Genomic DNA, 19,285 nt, shown 5'->3' with positions numbered 1-19,285 from the left:
TGATCCTGGTAAATTTTGTATACGTGTGTGGTTTCCACAAGCTTAGAGCTTGAAATGCATGCTATAAAAAAACCTTCAGACTGATAGAAAGTTGTACATCAAATTGAAGGTCTGTAAATGAAAAATGAAACACAGATGTCCTGAGTGACCAATATACCATAAAAGATGAATTTATGGCTGTGTACTATCCCACCCCGCCCTGGGGAAGGACACAAAAGATAAAATTGAGGAAAGCAATTACCGTGTTCTAATCAGCTTAATCTGGAGGGTGTGTTTCCTCTAATAATAGAAAAAAATTCAAAATATCTTAGGTATGCATGGTAAGCAATAGCGTGGGCTCCCAAAGATGTCTGTCTACATCCTAATCCCTGGAACCCATGAATATGTTAGGTTACAGATGCAGTTAAGGTTACTAATTCATTGACCTTAAAATTAGGAGATAGATTATCCTGGAGTGTCTGGGTGGCCCCAAGGTGATCACAAAGGGTCTTTAAAAAGTGGAACACAGAGGCAGAATAGTCAGAGTGATGTAGCCAGAGATTCAGCCTGATGTTGCTGGCTCTGGGGATGGACGCAGGCCATAGCCCGGGTGGGGGCAGCCTCAAGGAGCTGGAAAAGGAAGAAAGAAATTCTCCCTTAGAATCTGCAGAAAGAAACACAACCCTGCCGACACCTTGATTTTAGCTCAGGAAGACCCACTTTGGAATTCTGACCTCCAGCATTAAAAAATAGTAAGTCTGTGTTGTTTGAGCCACTACGTTTGTGCCAATTTGTGACAGCAGCCATAGGAAACTATTACAATAGGAAAGCTAATATTGCTTTGAATAAAATCAGTTATGACTTGCGTGTTGTAGGCTCTTCTCCCAGTATATTTATTCATCCTGACTTCCTCTTCTGCTCAACATATATCTATCGCTTCGGCAATAGTGACACCACCCTGAAAACCATCTTCCTCTGAACTCCTGCATTTGCTTTTACCAGGGGGAGAACTTAGGCTGTCGGACTCTCTCCTCACATCTCCCACCATCCAATTGGAACAAGCTTCCCATTAGGGGGACTCACCCCATCTGAACGAATAGCACACGTCACCCGTGGCCTGGTCTCTTTCCTTACAACCCTCCCTGCAATCTTTTCTCACACCCCAGACATCTTCCCTGTTCACCTGCTAATTCCCACAATTATATACCAGCCTTGGTCCATCTCTGTCTATACAGGCAAGCCTCTGCAGAAAAGATGAAAACTATTCCTTCGACTGGCTTCTATCCTTGGAAGTTGACCCTAGTTTCTTTCCTTATGACCCATTGATGCTCACGTGCCTCAGGTGTGCTAGCTCTTTCTGCTTCCGTAGCCATCCTGTGCCCCAAGTCTCCACGCCTTCCTTAAAGACGAAAGCTTCCCTTCCTTCCACTGTTTGTAAGGTGGAGCAGATCTTCCAGGGTTTGCAGGTTCTTCTTCCAGCCACACTCAGCCCATCATCCATTATTCTAAATAACATTTTATTGGCACACAGTCACGCCCATTCGTGTACCTATTGTCCCCGGCTATCTTTACCCAACAGTGGCAGGTTGGAGTGATTGCAACAAGACTATAAAAACTACAGTATTTACTGTCTGACCCTTTACTGAAATAAAGTTTGGCAACCCCTGTTCTAGACTACACTGTCATGTTTTGATGCCACCAGGTAAACCAGTTAGGCGCTCTTGTGTGTGGTGATTGTAGACTTGGACAGCTAATGTCGCAATGAACAGAGAGAACGTGTGTGCCTATGTCCGCGTGTACGTGTGATTGTATCTGTCTGCCTGTAGATCTGGATACACTGATGCTTTTTCTAGTAGGACACTGCTTCTAGAGGGGTTGTTTACCTGGCTGCCCAAGGTGATGTGGTTATGAGGACTCCCTAACCCTCTCTCCCTGGGATGGGGTAAACTCATCCAGCAGGGAAAGTGGCCCCAAGGGTGAGGTCTTCATCCCAGTCCTGAATTCTCTTTCCTTCTGTCCCTGACTCCTGCCCCCCCCAGTCTCTGCTTTGTGGGCCCCCATGAATTCCCTCCTGCTTGCTCTCTGCACCCTGACTTCCTCTGCACTGTTTCCGTTCCCGTTCCCACGTATCAGAGTACTAGCATTACCTCCGTCCCTGTGAAAAATTCACTGCTTCTAGATCCAATGCACAGTGGCCTCTTAGGGGCACCTGGGGTTTGCATCTCCTGAGCAGCACCTGGCTCCTTTCATGGTGGCAGGTGGTAGACCTGGGGGCCTTTATTTTATTTTATTTATTTATTCATGAGAAACACAGAGAAGCAGAGACACAGGCAGAGGGAGAAGCAGGCTCCCTGCAGGGAGCCTGACATGGGACTCGATCCAGGACCCCAGGATCACAACCTGAGCCGAAGGCAGATGCTCAACCACTGAGCCACCCAGGTGCCCCAAGACCTGGGGGTCTTGTAAGGAACCACTCTTGAGCGGCTTGGCCACGGGTCAGGGTTGTACGGACCTCCCCTCAAGGGCCCTGCCTGTAGCTGTACTTGTCCTGCCCCGTTGCCCACTGAACCCTTCCCAGTCGTTACTACTCTCCTTGCAAGGTTGTGGCCTCCCAGGCTCCCTCCACATCTATTGGTCTGCTGTTGTCCAGGAAGGTGCACATTATTAGGATCCCTGTCGGGACCCAGAGGAAATGCTTTCTGGGATAATGAGGTTTTTCTTTCCGAAACAACAGGTATGCTTCCTCTATGTTCCATTCTGTTTCTACTTCAGAACATCCCCAATTTATCTATAGAATTTTGATTCCCACCTACATCAAAAGGCCATATGCTTTCTAACCCCAGAGCACATTTTAAACCCCTTAATTTGTATTCTTCCCTCCATGTATGGAACATACACTCTCTCTCTCTCTCTCTCTCTACTCCCCCCTCCCTATCTGTCTGCCTCTCTCCCTCTCCACCTCCTCTTCCTCCTCCCCCACCTTAAGTTCCTAACTCGAGAGTGCAGAATATCTGATCTCAAATCCCCTACCACCACATCTCCTGCAAATGTTAGATAAATCCATTTGTTTTTAGTGGCCATGAGATTACATCTAAGCTCACTATCTTGCCAAATTCTTAAGTTTTTCTGAGGCTGAAATGAGGAAGCAAATTCATGCGTCTGGTAGGCAATCAGCCCTTACTATCTGTCAGGTGCCATAGTAGATTCTGGGGTATGTTTATGAGGAGGACACAGGCCCCGGCCCCCACAGCCCTGGCCCCAGGCCTGGGAACAAGTCAGATGTTAGAAGAGGAAACAAAGTTAAGTGTTGAATGTGGTGGCAGATGCTTTGAAGGAAATGATTACAGCTGACAGGATAGGAGATGCCTATCTGGGCTGTCAGGAAAAGCCTGTCTGAGGAAACAATATTGAGAAAGTGATACTTGAGGTCATAATATTTGAAAGAAAGCCCAGCATACACGGAACCTTGAAAGTCCTTTATGAGCCCTGAGATGCCACCTCAACAAACAGCCGCCTCTCCAGGCCCCCGTGTGGCGAGGGAAGTTAGTTTTTCCATTTGCTGGAGCTAAAACTTGACGGCAATCTCCCTGCTTTCTCGAGAGCCGCCATTTTGTTCATCCAAATCACAGGATCTCTTCCTTCTCTGTGGTTTCTGGTTCGTGCCCTTCCTTCCTGCTGCCTGGACCTGCTGCCCCTTCCCAAACCCCCGCAGCTGACTTCCCTTCTGATATGCCTGTGCTTCTACACCCTTCTCGAAGCTTGCCTCACTTTTTGGCTCAACTACCTGTCCTTTGTAATATAACCAACTTGTGATACTCACCTTCAGAAAGAGGGGATATTTCCAGATTAACTGACTGGAATTGGCAGGCACAATGGTTGGCGCATAGTTGGCTCCCAATAGATGATTGAATAATAAGTGAATTGAACGGATGCTCCTCGTTTTAGCCAATCTGTAAGGAGTAAAGTGGTTTTTTTTCTGAATCCCATGTGTATTCTTTTCCTCACATGTGAAATACATATAAAAACCTTTACCTTTTCTATTGGATATCAAAATCTTACCTCTTATTCACAAGAGTTTTATTTTAAATCTACTCTCTCTCCTTGCTGTACATGTGCAACTTTGTTACTGATCCCAGAGACGCCTAGAGGCATTGATGGGTCTCTCGGATTGATAGTACGGAGTCCAGCACAGCAGGGGCCACAGGCACAAAGCATTTAGTATGCAAATATCTATTTACTCATGATAATACCTACCATTGAAATGTTGATTGTCGTCGGGGGGGGGGGGGGGGGGGTTAGAGGGAGGGGTTTGTTTCGTTTTTTTGTTTTTAGCATCCTGAATAATCAAATGTATTCTTTGGAATGAAGCAGGAACGTTTAGTGGAAAATCTTTGTATTAAGGAAGTTGCCATATTTCGGTTGAATAGCAGTCAAAAACAGTTTCTTTTGAAGAAAATTTCCCAGTATGTCCTGAGTTTGGTTTTAGCCACTTTGTGTGATATTATTGATTACTAATGGCAGTAATACTTTAGTCTCAACCTTTTGAGATTTTTCAGAAACAAATGGAACGTTCGCTTTTTCTAGGTTTAGAGGCAAATGCTTAAAGCTCATCACTGCCAACTTGTTTCCAGAATTGGATCCTAAGTGTTATTATAGTATTCATTTAAAAGAAACATAAATTCACTGTGTTGCATCAATTAGAAATCACTTCTAAATAATCCTTCAGCTTCAGGCATTCTTTCTTTATAAACTATTTTAATAATACCAAAAATGGATAAAGGGTCCCCTTGATTTTTTTGTTCTTGTTTATATTCTTTAATTCAAGAATTTTTGCATAATTTCAGCTGTGCTTTTTATTTAGATTAACACAAGGTTCTGACCCATGGAATCAGGAAGAACTTCAGAACAACAGTTCAGTATTTATGATTTTATATTTTTTGCCCAATGGGAGGTAACTACAGAGTAATGGGACAGTTTAAAAAAAAAAATTCTAAGAGTTATGGACCCAAAAGGCCCTTGTCCCCTTGAATCACCTGGGAAGGCTACATGTTTATCCCGGTCATGCTGCCATAGCTTAAAATGCTGTGGCATGCCTCTTCTTAAACTGCCCCCGAACTGCTGAGAAATAATGGGGTAAAATGACATACTATTTTGAATATCCTGAATTGTGGCAGAGGTGAATTAGATTTTGATGAGTCATCAGACATTGTTCCAGGACCAAGGGCAATCGATATAATTTGGAGTGTTATTTGCAGTCACAACTGAATATAAAATAACAAAATGGGCTTTCTGGAGTGATACATAAACTAACTCTTGAAATTAATTGTTAAAGAGGAATTCCAGATCCTTGGACTGGAATATATATCTAAGCTCCCAAGGGGTAGCTATTATGAAGAACAGTACATGTGTAGGTTAAAAAAAAAAAAATGTGTTACATGTTTGCAAAATAAGATCAGTTTTATTACTTTGTAGACATACCTTGTAGATGAAAAAAAAACTCCTATCATGGAACTCTTTATAAGCAAACTTCTGAATGTAAGTAGAATTTCTGCCTCACCCTTTCTAAGCCTCTAGAGAAACCCAAATTTCTATAATGAGTTATTCTGAATCCTCAGCTTTACAGAAGTAATGTTCTCCATTTAAAAAGTGGGTGCTTTGAGGTCTCACATCACCTTTTTCTGATCCACTTGGTTACCTCTGCTATTCCCTTTTTTTTAAGAGTATCCATCTTTGTTCACTCTGAGACTCTTAAAACCTATTTCCTCATGATAAAAATATCATTAAGCTTTTGAACCAAGATAGAAAACAAAATCAAAGCTGAAGGTTATTAATTGCTTCCTATTGTTTTAAATTCCTTATTGTTGCATCAGTAACAAGCAGATGCCTTTCTTTTTAAAAATAGGATCTTGGTATCTTAGTAAATAACAACATCAAATTACGAGACAAGAAATCTCAAAGATTTTCTAAAAAAATAAATACTCTGAACTTTGGGGTTCCCTGCTACATTTTTCATTTCTACTAGTGAAAGCTTTAAACAGAGAATTCAGCCAAGCGGCTGGACCAAGTCCCTGTCACATTGCACCCTAAGGGGGTCTTTTAGGCCGCCCATGGGTGGTGGAGCTGACATGTCCTGCTTCATCAAATTTCCACATTTATCCCACCACATCCAACTTCCCTCTAAGCCAGCCAGGGCCCCATCTCTTCACTGCTAAGTTGAAATAATAATAATAATAAAGTAAAGTGGAGCGCAGAAGGCAGAGAAAATTGTTATTCTCTGCAAGGAGGCCAAGACAGCTAAATTGTGACACAATTTAAACTGTTCAAATTCGACAAGTTTGATTGGAAAATTGAGTGACCCCAGGTAGTTAGAGATCAAAAAGGTCACTGGTTTACAGTCTTAAAAAGTCCTACTTGTGTTTTTGCCACAGACTGTTAGAATATGATTTTATTCTACGTGGTAGTAACTGTTGCCCAAATGACTATTGTTTTACAGTTTGGTGATTTAAATGCTGTGTCTCCTGGAAATCTGGATAAAGGTAAGAAGTGAAAATGTACATTTTTAAGGGCTTCTTTGAGAAATCCCTGTAGAGGAAAATGTGGTGTGTGCCTACAATTCTCTTATTCTATAGAAATGGCATAGAACCCTACAGACATATGACAGTTTTGTCTCTCAGAGTCCTCATTGTTTATTGCTCCATTTCTGTGCCTTCTTTATGGGAGGGATATTAAATGCAAGAATTGAATTTAAATATAGTTGGCAAACCCTGCGCGACTCTCGCCTACATGTCATTACAGGTAGCAAGAAATTATTTCTGACTGTCGCCAGAGTCCTGGTGAGAAGTGATAAAATTTTATTGAAGGTCCACTCGGCAGCAGGAAAGATTTCTCAACCTGCCCCTTCTCAGTAATTCATACTTTTCACTGGAAAGACAAGTCAAGAGATAGCAAGGAAGCTTACCGTAAAAAGCAAGATCGGCAGTGGGGACAGATGCAAAGGATCACATGCGGAGTTCTTAGATTTTTAAAGCCCGCGTGGCCACTCAGCATGTTTCTTGAAAGAACTCAGGATCTATGGGACCACACGGGCTCTGGGGAAATGAGGTTGGGATCAAGCATGTGCAAATGACAACAATCCTAATGAAAATACCAGCTCAGGTTAAAAAAAAAGAAGAAGAAGTAAAATGTAAAATATGTAATAAACAAATAATACAGAAAGTATAGACCTTTCCTCAAAAACAGAAAAAAAAATAAAAAACAAAAAGTAAAGATAATCCTGAGGCTTTAAGGAACTGAGTTCTGGAGGGAAGGACAGAAAGCCCAGACTGGGGAAAACTGCCCAATTAGTCCTAGGACAGAACAGAGCTAGCTGGGGAGCAGGCAGGAGAAAGGGCTTGAGGGATCCGTATGTGAAAGGCAGTGATGATGTCCAGAGCCTCCTGCGCCAGGGTACTTGGGGCAGCATCCTGGCCTCCTGAGTGGTGGAACACGCGAACGTGGGGGCCAAAGTCCTTAAGGAATCCAGTCAGTCTCACTCCCACGTTAAACTCCTCTCTGGCCAGAGGAGCAAGTGTCAATTCCTGTTTCAGGAATAGGCATAAGAACCAAGCAGAAAAATACACACTCTCTGTAATTAACCCAGTGACAGTCTGGAAGGTGAATCAATGATGACACTGGTGTGTAAGGAAGGTGAGAGTTGAAACCCATGGCCAACATAAAGCAACCCTGCTGACGCGCTGACCAAGGCCTGGTGGCCCATGCTTGAGGGTCTCACCCCTGTGCGTAGGGTGTGGCAGGAGCCTTGTACTTGGACCACTGCATGGCCGCCCATCTTGTTTTGTAAAGTGCTGGACCAAAACGAAGTCTTTAGTAAGGTCCAGTAGCACCTCGTTTTAGTTTCTGTGTACCAAATTTCTATGACCTTGAGGACATTTCTAGGAGATGTCTTCGAATCTTTAGGAGAGCATGAAATGTCTATGGAATTGCATTAATTTGCCCTTAGAAGTGGAGAGAGGGCTTGCTTTTTTGTGGATCGCTTTGTAGCCTCTCCATTGGAGCCCCATCACCCACGAGTGGACCCGAAGAGAAGTGGCTTTGGAGTACTTAGGTTTCTTCAGCCTATTATCCCATTGCTATCTCTACCCACGGCATGGTAGATGAAAGGACTCTCTCCACTCTCTTAGCTCGCCTGCCTGCTTGAAATGAATTTTTTCCTTTCAGTGCCACCTGTTTTATTATTTTGACGCTATTTCTCAGGCACAGAAAAGTTGGTGGAGAGGGAGCCGTGAAGCAATGTGATTTATCCTCACCTTGGAGTGGCCCTGCTGGTCCCATTCACCCCCAGATCCGGTACTTCTTAAGATCGGCCAAACTGGCCTAGTCAGGGCCTGAGGCTTGATTTGAATGTGAAATCTTCAAGTGTTCTTGTGGGCTTTTTCCACAGAATGAGAATTTTTTTTTTTTCCTGATAATGAAAATTTTTTAGCTCTATATAAAAATTTCAAATAATACAGAGATTTAGAAATTATAACAAGTGAATCTTCACAGTCACAACTCTAGGGGATGACCACCAGGAAAAATTTAGAGAGGATTTTTCCAGGTTTTTTTTTTCTGGTTTCTATATAAGCAAATACAAAAACAGACCTGAAATGTGTCATACAAATGTGTTTCGATTATACTGTCTTTGTGAAGCAAATGTCTACAAAACATATCTTTTCCCCTGTAGCCAACATTCCCTTTGAACATGCTCTTCCTGGCAAACCCTGTTATTATAAAGTCCATTTTCCAGAGGCAAAAAGGTAACAGGGTAAAGTCGATGAGCCTCATCTAAGAGCACTTCTGTGTTTACCTCTCAGTAATGCGTTATGCCCTTTCTGGTCAATAAATCTAATCTTGATCTTTTAAATTACACATACCACTTTTCAGGAGATCCACTCCTAGCAACTGCATGCTGCACAACCTGTGCAACTGTATGTGGAGGCTCTGTTCCTCCTCATCACGTGTCTCTGGAACCAGCTTTGCCCCAATAATAAGATAATGATAATAAGAGAAGAAAACCCAAGGGGCCCATATATTAGCAGGGACTTTTGCTGTAGGTGACTGATGGGGATGTGTTCTCTACATTCTTCTGAGGAGAACCTTCCATAGTAGTAAGGTTAGGTGTGAGTGTTTTCTCTCTCTACTGTACTTTGGAATTTTAACAGTACATGCTGGAAAAAACCTAAATGTTAGCCCATTATAATGATGTCTAAGTTAATATAAAATGTATTAAAATTTGGAGGTGACAACAACTATTTAATACATTTAATTTCCACAAATGAATACCGGCTATTAACAGTATCAGAGTTGGCAGGAATGGAAATCCAGTGTGCATTTTTAATCTGATACTACTACCTCAGTCACTTAGTTATTTTAAGATTTTTATTTATTGCTTATCCCCAAATCTTTATTCATGAGAGACACAGAGAGGGAGGCAGAGACATAGGCAGAGGGATAAGTAGGCTCCCTATGGAGAGCCCATGCAGGACTCAATCCCAGGACCCCAGGATCATGCCCTGAGCCAAAGGCAGGCACTCAACCACTGAGCCACCCAGGAGCCCCAGTGTGTGTGTGTGTGTGTGTGTGTGTGTAAATTAAATATTTTATTTATTTATTTGATAAAGAGAGCCAGAGAGCACAAGTGGGGGGAATGGCAGAGGGAGAGGGAGAAGCAGACTCCCTGATGAGCAGGGAGCCCCACTTGGGACTCCATCCCAGGACCCTGAGATCAGGGCCTGAGCTGAAGGCAGATGCTTCACTAGCTAAGCCACCCAGGTGCCCCTTAGTCTATTTTTAAGGGCCCATATAATATTGTCATCTATAACATTGAAGGGCACCAAAAAGTCTCTACAGCAACCCTTCCTTATCCATGCTGTAGTTATTTTGCGAATGAACGCATGTGTCCCCTACATTCACATGGGCACAGGTGAAATTTATATCTAGTGTAGATTTCAAAGGACACTGAAAACTTTCCTCCCTCCCTCCCTCAGCAGTTTTCAGCTCATTCCCCCCAAAGCAGCATAGCCTACCAAAGTGACTACTTTAGGGTGATTCAAATTATGCCAACTCTTGACTTTTTTTTTTTAAGATGTTATTTATTTATTCATGTTAGACAGAGGGAGGCAGAGACATGGGAAGAGGGAGAAGCAGGCTCCCTGCGGGGAGCCGGATGCAGGACTCATCCCAGACACCAGGATCACACCCTGAGCGGAAGGCAGATGCTCAACCACTGAGTCGCCCTGGCACCCCTAGGCCAAATCTTTCATACAAAAACTTCAGGAAGTCCCAAAGGTCTTCTTAAAAGAACTCTTAAAAGTTTCCATCCCCAACTGGCTAGCACTCAATGACTTTTGCCCTGTTGGGGAGGACCGCAGGTGGCACCAGTAGGGCCTTGCTGCAAGCGAAGTGCCAGGGGATAGGGACACCCGCAAGCCCTGGGCCCGGGAGGAGCAGCTGCCCAAGGGTCCCGAAGCCCCCGACGGTGGCCTTTATCCGGGGTGGGGGCGGGGGGTCTTCCTGTAACGAGGTCTCGGGGTTGTCGTTTGTGCAGACGAAGGCAGCGAAGTGGAAAGCGAGATGGACGAAGAACTGGACGACTCTTCGGAACCCCAAGCCAAAAGAGAGAAGACCGAGCTGAACCAGGCGTTTCCCGTGGGCTGCATGCAGCCGGTGCTGGAGGGCGGGGTGCAGCCCAGCCTCCTGAACCCCATCCACAGTGAGCACATCGTCACGAGCACCCAGACCATCCGGCAGTGCAGCGCCACAGGAAACACGTACACCGCGGTGTAAGGATTATTAAAGCGTATTTTTCCAGCTAACATTACCCCTGTTGATAGATTGGGCTTAAGCTGAAAATTTAATAAGCCTGAAGGTCGACTGTTGTCAAATTCTATCTGTGCTGAACATTACCTTTTTTGGAGTTGTGAAATGGAATGGGTGTATGTATTTTGCCAGGTCTTTCTTTTTTTCTTTTCTTTTTTTTTTTTAACGTAAAGAAAAAATCATTTGCCTCTCAATAATAAGTTTTTTTTTTTTTCTCTCTCTAGTTTCAGGTGTCAAGAAGGATTTTTACCACATTTAATGCCAATGTTTTTGTTTTCTTATAATTAAAAAGTAATTTACATTTTTTTGTAGCTTAAAATATTTTATTGTTGATTGTTAGTCTTGGTGTATGATTTCATGTGTAAGTTTTTAATTAGATGCACTTCTGTGAAATATCAAAAGAAATGAATTTCTTTGATTTACACTGGAGGCATGCCCATTTGGCAGCAGATGCATCAAATTTGCTTTTGAAAGGTGCTTTTCATTGGACAGAACCACAAGACGCGGTTTTGATAACACTTTGGTACGGAGAGAGAATACAGAGCATTTTTATTATAGTGCTAGAGGGTTGGGAAGGTCATCTATTTTTCTCTGGAGAAAAATTGAGCTGTGCATTTATCAGTTCAGGGTAAATGACAGAACTGCAAGAGATTATGCTAATATGCACATAATTTGTGTACATAATTATTAAACCATATTAATGCAAGCTTCCGTTAAACATTGAATTTTAACCGTTATTTGCATACCAATTCCTCTGTTTAAAGACTACTGATTCTGTATTTGGGACCACTGCACAGATGCATTCTGCTGTTGAGTGGGGCTGTTATAGTTAGATACTGAAGCTGAAAAAAAAAATGACTTGACTTTTTTTGTTTTGTTTTTTTTTTTAAGTGTACATGCTACTTATGCTGAGCTGGACATACAGGAAACCATTCCATTTGGATGACTTTCTTTTATTCCAGGTCTTTTTCCTAATAGTAGTTCAATATGCTGCTATTATAGAAGAAAATTTATAGAATGCAAGGAATGTAGCAACCTGCATATCGTTATTTCCTTCAAAAATATTTCCTGGTTTCTAAAGTATGTGGATTTAAATTTTAAACAGAACCTGAAGGCAGTGTAACTGGCACACCACACTGTTGCTTATCCCCAATTCTGTAGGATTTGGATAGGTGGCTGGATGGACCAGTGCCATTGAAGAATGTACATCAGGGATCATCGTACCTCGGCTATTACATGGTGCCTTAAAACAGAACTGAAGCAACGGTTTAGTAAGGCTTATTTTGTTCATGTGAATTCCTCTTCAATCCATTTGACAAGGTGTGCCTGTCACTTTCAGATTCCCGAAGTAAGGACAGGTTACATGTTCTTCAAAGGAAATTTAGGGCAAAACAAAAAGACAGAAATCAATTTCCCCTCTCCGAGTGACCACGAATGGACTTTTTGATTCCTATAGCTGAATATTACTTGATTACAGATCACATTGCTTAAGGGTGTGGAATAGCAGACTAGTTTTAATTACCAACTTGTCACATAAAATCATATGTTTTAGGCCATTCTTATCTAGTTATTTAAGAAAGTTAACAAAATAAGCAGGTACTTATTGAAGTGCATCTTTTCAGTCTAAATGTTTTTTTTCCGTCTGTGTCCTGGTTGTCTGTGTGTTCACGGTGCACTCAAGTGCCCATGGGCAGGAGTCAGCTCAAAGTCGGGGGAGGTCCTAGACAGGATGTACCCATCCCCATCTTAATTTGCATGAAAAGCCAAGGTTCTTTTAAGCACTCAAGTTATTAACAGCAACAACAACAAAAAACAGGCACATCCATTCATTTAAGTAGTTTTTAAAAAGCTGATCAGCAAAAATTAATACATAAATATGTAAAGCCAAAAAAAGGGAAAGCACAAAATGATTTACAGATGATTAATGAGGCCTATATTGAACTCAAGATGTTTATCTTAACAGTTTTACTGGGGTGGGGTTGGGGGTTGGAAAGAAGAGGGTGAGCCAATCTGTTAAAAAAAAAAAAAAAAAAAAAACGAATGGCTTATCGGGTGACGTGCAGTATATTTCTACTGTTGTTGCTTGATTGCCTTGGGCTGTTCGCATAACTTAAGATCAACAGAGTTTCTTAAGTAAACTTTAAATGTTTTAGATGTAATTTTTTAAATGGATTCAAATTTTCTATGACTCAACTCACTCCTATTTGGAAGTATTCACTGGCATTCTCTCATCACCTCATCCAAATATCATTTACATGACCATCCCTGTTTTTTGTTCGCCCAAAAGGCGATGAATTTGCACCATCACGCACACAAAAAGGCAAACAAACAGAACACCTTCACTGCAAAGACCACCTATCTATTTCAGTGTGCATTAGGGAACATTTGCAGGTAAAATTAAACTCACAAAACAAAAAAGACACTCTTCATCTCAACTCTCCTTTCCAAAAAGCTCTTTCACTTTCCTCTCCTTGTCCACCAGCCCCAGAACTCTACTCATCTGTATCAGACCAAATGTACTTGCTGGTTTCACCTTGTTTATTGAATGATTTTTAAATGTATTGATTATCATTGTTTAATGTTGGATATATTTGTATCATTAGAGGAATCTGATAATAACGGGCAAATTTAGATGGATGAAAGGTAGGGATTGGGGACCCTCCAGGATTCAACATTTCTTCCAGTTGTTCATGGTATATTCTCCATTAGGACAGTTAAGGAGTTAATAAATATTACTACATTTCCACTTGACTCACTAAGAACTTCATGATCTCCTTTATGAACACAGGAGCATCCATCTGTGACTAGGGCAGATAGTTGACCAACAGACAAAAGAGCATCTACAAGCTGGGCTACTTCTGGTGATCTGTAGTCCACAGTAAGACAATACACCTCTATAATCAGACACAGACGTCTCAACCAATCTCGAATTTGAATTGTGAGAGAGAGGAGAAAATTCAAACCTCCTAATTTGTACATTTGAGGAAATTGGAACAATCCCCTTCATTGTGTTTATTTAATAGTTTGATTTTTCATTTGTTTCATTCATTGAAACTGTGACTTTTCTAAATAATACGGACACTAATACTCTCAGAGTAGATTTATTGACAAGTGACAAGTGCACATGTTAAGGACTTCTTAATATTTCTTGACATTGTAATCAAACCCACTAGTCATGAAAAACCTCTACATAGACCAAGTGCTACACTTTCAGCGAGGAAGATTTAAGGAAGGCATGTTGGCTATCGTTAAGTTTCAGAAAAGATCCTTCCGTACAATAGGATTGAGTATCGTGGGTATGGTTTGAGCTTCACATACATACATTGAGAATCATACCCGGAAGATTTGCATCCATGAAGCCAGTGAACAATGGGGTGAAATGGGGGAACCACCTCCTTGGAACACAGGGCCCAATTTTGAAATTTTTCTTTGGATATCAAGCGGCTGGTCACTTTTTCAGGATTCTCATCCAAACTGTGTTTGGACTGACTATTTAAGTCTTACTGCCTTTTCAGAAATCTGCTTTCCTTTTTGTGCTTTTTCTTGTACTGTATAGCACGGTTCATGCACCTCTCTTTAGATGGTGTACTTTAAAAAAAAAAAAGTAAATTTTAGAAAATGGTTTTAACACTGCATACCTAAAATTAGTAGTGTGCAACATTGACTGCCTTTGATTTGTAGTAGACGAGTAAACAATGAACACGTCCTTGTGGAATATGCTATCAAAGACGTTCAGGACTGACGACTCTTTCATTACTGAAATCATGAACCTTTTTGCGTGAATGCACTCTCCAGAAGTGCTAAGCGTGATGCATTTTCAAATTTAAAAAAATTCTTCAGACGATATATTTGAAATGTCTAAAATGATGCTGTGCTTGAAACATTAGTGAAAAAGAAAAAAAAATGTGTGTCACTGTGATGTCAGTCCTCCCTGTGTGGACACAAGTAGAAAGTAAAAGAACTCTGGCAAGTCACCTTTCTGGACAATTTGAGGCAGTGGTTATAGGCAACAAATTGACCTTTGTTAGAACCCTTCCCTCCCCCAAATTCTCGGTGAGGAAACCACAACTATCAAAAAATTGAAAATCAGAACTTAACAATTTCTGTGAATCACCCTGGAACATGGGGGAGAGGGGGTTGTCATGCAGTGCTATGAAAATTGGGCTTGTCACTAGATCAGTTCAACCTCCATGTATAGGGTTAGAACAAATCAATGAACGGAATCCTAGTATTTCTGCAAGTCTGGTGATTAAAAAAAAAAAAAAACTGGAATAGAAGCATTAATTCAGTGCTTGGTTCTAGTATTAGAAAACCCCTTTGATGTAATGCCTTGTATTAACCCTTTGAGCATTGTAAGATATACAATGGGGGACAAAAGCCTTTCAGATCATTTATTTAGACTTAGACCGGTAAAATATACTCTATATCCAAATGTCTAATTATTGCTGTTTTTTTAAGGGGGGGGTAGGAAGAGAAAGTGTTTCCATGCTGAACACTTGCATTTTATATACAACTCTTAATTTTCTTCTTCAAGAGGGCTTGATATATTTATTCCCAAATATTCACTGCCATCTAAGTAAGTGTACTGTTTACAGAAAAAAAAAAAATCGACTTTTCTAGCATCACATCATGACTCTAGAAAAGGAGGACAGATACATAGGGCCTTTAGACCTATGTCATAACTGACCTCTGCACATTGAAAGTACCTAGATTGCCTTTAAAAGGTATGATAAAGAAAGGGTTACATTTCTTTTTTTTTTTTTCCCCAAAACAAAACAAAAGATCTCATTTATTTAGCTTTAGAAAGTACAATTGTAAGTGAAGCCTTAGGAAGAAATGAGTTCTAGTGGATAAAGAAAAGCTGAACTCTTTGGGGGCAGGTAAGCTATTTGGAGTTAGATCTCTCATGAAATATTGTTTGGGAATTTCATACAGGGCATAATTTTACCTATGCTCCAAAACTTTTAACACTTTGTCAAAAAAAAACAAACAAAAACCCGATTAGACGTAGGTAGAATGGAGAGCAAAGCACTTGATTTTCAGCTCATCTGTCAGGAGATGCCATGACGACTGCTTCTGATATGTGTAAATGCCAGTCCGCTTACACAGTTGCCGACTTTTGTTCAAGGGACGCTCTGCGTGCACTCGTCCCCCTTTGTCCTCTGCGTGACGGAACATGAGAGAAGTGTCGTCTGCAGATGTGCTTGCGCGGCCCTAGCCGGGCGCACCCAAGAGCGTAACCTATTCCGATGTCTGGTGAAGGGACATCCATAGCATAGTGCAAGTTTGCCGTAAACATTGCTTTTTTAGGCAGCGTAGGAAGTCAAACCATGCAAATTACTCATGTGTTAACATGCAATACTCAAAGGGTTTTAATTTAACTCTCTTCTTTTGAATTCTTCATGATGATTTACTGTAAATGCTTCTCAGTTTGCATGCTCTGATCATTGCTGCTAGTGATTTTATGTGCCAGTAGACCTGAGTTTAGTTTACCAATTTTACTTAAATAGTAAAAGCCACTTACAAAGTGACTGCCTAGGATTTTTTTTTCCTTTTGTTTGAAGTAATTGGTAATATGTCTTATTTTCAAAAAATGTGTTTCGTCTCTTATTTGGTTCTGGTATTTTATTCTTTATTTCCCCTCCCCCTTTCCTTTGTTTTTTAAATAAATTATGATGTTGGGATTGGAAGCCCTGAGTAATGAAATCTTTTGGTAAGAATTGTTATGTAGCTCGATAATGAGGACAACAAATCTCTGTTAGAAGAATTCTGATTCTGGGGGAGGAAGGAAAAAATTAAAACTCCCTATTGACTGTTGATACCGAGTACATTTTTCCTTCAATGAATTAATAGTTTTGAATGAATGATTGCCTTGTTTTAACCTGCTAAACACAATTTTAAATGACCCAATAAAGGAGGTATTGAATTTTATTCGTTTAAAAAGCATCTTTTGTACCAAAGCAAATTTTTTTCTCTACTCATCTCCATCATCAATTGGGACCTATGGTGGTGACCAATGCATTGGTTACAGAAACTTTAAGTGAGTGCCTTGAGAAAACTTGGAAATTTGTGCCTGGGGTGGTAAACTTTTAATTAGGTTAATTGTAGTGCTTACCAATCAGTAATTCCACTATCACTCAGGGCTTTCGTACCTTCTAGGTAAAACTTCTTTCATTGTGTTTTTTTAAAATACTGTATTTTTTTTTAAGTGCCATCATTTAAATTTCACTTAGTAAGTGGCAGATTACATTATTCAGTCCCACAAGCACAGAAACATAGTAACACTAGGAGATATTTGAACATTTATTTTACAATCGACTGAATATATTATGTAAATGAGGTAAGCAACTTTTGTAGAGATTGTATGTGTGAGATAATGTAATGTTCTTTTCCAGTTTTTGGACTACAGTTGAATAAACTTTTTAATTATTTAAAAACATCTTTACCGAATAACATGTGATGGTTTTTTGTATAATGTATTTGATTTTGTAAATACGTATTTCCTGATGTGATTTTTGTGAGAAATGCTAAATCTTTTAGTATATCATGTCCTCTCAAAATTGGCAGGAGCTAAATAATAGTTTGTGGGCGATTTGTATTGTGTACTGTACAATAACTGGGGAACTTTTATAATTATAAAAATATATATTAACTTTTAGTGTGTTGTTTAAACAAATGACTGGAACATACTAAAGATATTAGTAGGATTTTTCTGAATATTTCAGACTTGAACTCAGGCTAGCTTTCTTGTGTTTTTCAAAACAAAATGGTGTCTTGTCTTTTAAAATCAATAAATTTGTTTCCTTGTTACAATACATTTGAAATGCCTTGATTTTTTTCTCCCTCAAATCATTGCCAGAAAGCTCATAATGCACCTCCTGCTTATCTAGAGGGTAGTCTCTGTGTCATTGACTAGCTTAGAAACAAAATTAAGTTGTTTTCCGTTTTGGTGTCAAATGAAATTAGCAATATTTACACATGAACAGCCCAAAAAGAGAAAACAGAATTATAAGCCCAGCAGGGTACAAATCTTACCCTCAAAGAAAATTAGTGATTGAGTGCTGTTTAATTTCAGAAGCTGTCAACAGTTCCATTGTAAGTCCAGATTTTTGGATGTTCATAATGTGTTTGTTTTATGTCACTTCACATTGATATTTGGCACCCAAGTTCCTTGCTTAGATTGAAATAGCTTATTAAAATTCATTTTAATACACTTAAGATTCCCTGCCCCCATTTTTTGCTGCTTTGAATTACATACAGAAAAATGTATTATTTTCAGTATACATTACTGAGTTTTGGCGAACACATACAGGCATGTAACCACCACTACAGTAAAATTTAAAACTTTTTTTTTTATACCTTGCAAATATTTTTTTTTAATTGTTGTGCGGTGGGGGGGGGGGCTTCCTAGAATATGGAATAGCCAATTTGTTATGATTTCATTAAAAGATAGAAATGCAAGACAGGAAATATCCTTGTGGGAATCCCCAGCATGGTGCTTTCAAATCATAGTACAAAGTTACTTCTGAAACAAAAATATTGACCTCTTAGCCCACAAAAACACCAAAATCATCCCAACTGATGTAGATGTTTAATCCAGTAACATAGAAATGTACCAAATAATGTTAGTTAATAAACAAATGAAAGAAAAGGCAGACAGAAGTAGTCTGTAAGAGTACTATGCTAGGAAGAAAATGTATCTAACCAATTTGCACATTTTTATGTTGCATATATACTCGTGAAATATTTGGAACTTTTGTACAAAAAAAAAAAAATAGAGTTCCCAGTTTCCAGCCTTATTTTTGTACTTGGTTTCTTCTAAAAATCTGAAGTCTTTCCTGTAATTAATTAGTGTACTTACCTTGGTTATAATATTCTTCCCACCATAGATCCTTAATAGCATTTCCTTCTCTTTTGGAACTTGGACATTTCAAGACATGAATGCAGCCTGAGAAACATCACCGGGTTTCATTAACTGATTCAACTCCATCCACCAAATACTTTTTTGCCATTATGGCCTAAAAGTAACGTGTGTAGAAATTTGCCGTTCATCATTTGGCCTGAAGCACAGATTGTTTTTTGTGGAACACCATAATCAGTGGTATGGCTGCCAAATTGTTGAGGATAACATATTTGAAATCAGGTTAAAGGAACAGAAGGGCACTCTGGTCTGATTCTGCTCTGCTTCTCCCTGAAGCAACATCTGGACTAGGAGGAGGGGTCTGCTGACTCACAGGGGCTGGATGTCAGATTAGTTAGGCAGAGGGACCTTAGACATAGTAGCTTCCCAATGCTGAAGAGACCTGTTTTTCATCAATTCATTGCTGGCCCTCTGATTGGAAAGTATCCCATGTGTGCCCAGGAACATGGGAAGTTGTGCCCAAGTTGTCTGAACACAAATATGTAGTAATTAAATAATAAATGCACTATTATTGCAATTAAAAGGGAA

At 40.2% G+C, this 19,285-nt stretch overlaps 1 protein-coding gene across 37 annotated transcripts in view; it reads left to right on the top strand.

Annotated features, from left to right (window-relative positions):
- RFX3 (regulatory factor X3) overlaps window positions 1–17,649 on the top strand; it is a 287,131-nt gene extending 269,482 nt beyond the window's left edge. For 32 of the 37 annotated variants that reach the window (XM_077908536.1, XM_077908547.1, XM_077908603.1 and 29 more), the window contains 4 exons: window positions 5,452–5,514; window positions 6,473–6,515; window positions 10,565–10,799; window positions 11,061–17,649. In XM_077908536.1, coding sequence (XP_077764662.1) covers window positions 5,452–5,514; window positions 6,473–6,515; window positions 10,565–10,799; window positions 11,061–11,124 — 405 coding nt within the window. In that variant the 3' untranslated portion in view covers window positions 11,125–17,649. Of the gene's footprint in view, window positions 1–4,840; window positions 4,874–5,451; window positions 5,515–6,472; window positions 6,516–6,774; window positions 7,150–10,564; window positions 10,800–11,060 lie in introns of those variants that run through there. The other 5 variants (XM_077908461.1, XM_077908465.1, XM_077908629.1 and 2 more) reach the window with 5 other exon arrangements.
- Window positions 17,650–19,285: the final 1,636 nt, after the last annotated feature.

This window comes from Canis aureus, chromosome 1 (assembly GCF_053574225.1).
Source record: "Canis aureus isolate CA01 chromosome 1, VMU_Caureus_v.1.0, whole genome shotgun sequence".
NCBI classification, from domain to species: domain Eukaryota; kingdom Metazoa; phylum Chordata; class Mammalia; order Carnivora; family Canidae; genus Canis; species Canis aureus.
The sequence above is the reverse complement of the archived record's forward strand: the minus strand, read 5'-3'. Positions and strand labels throughout refer to the sequence as shown.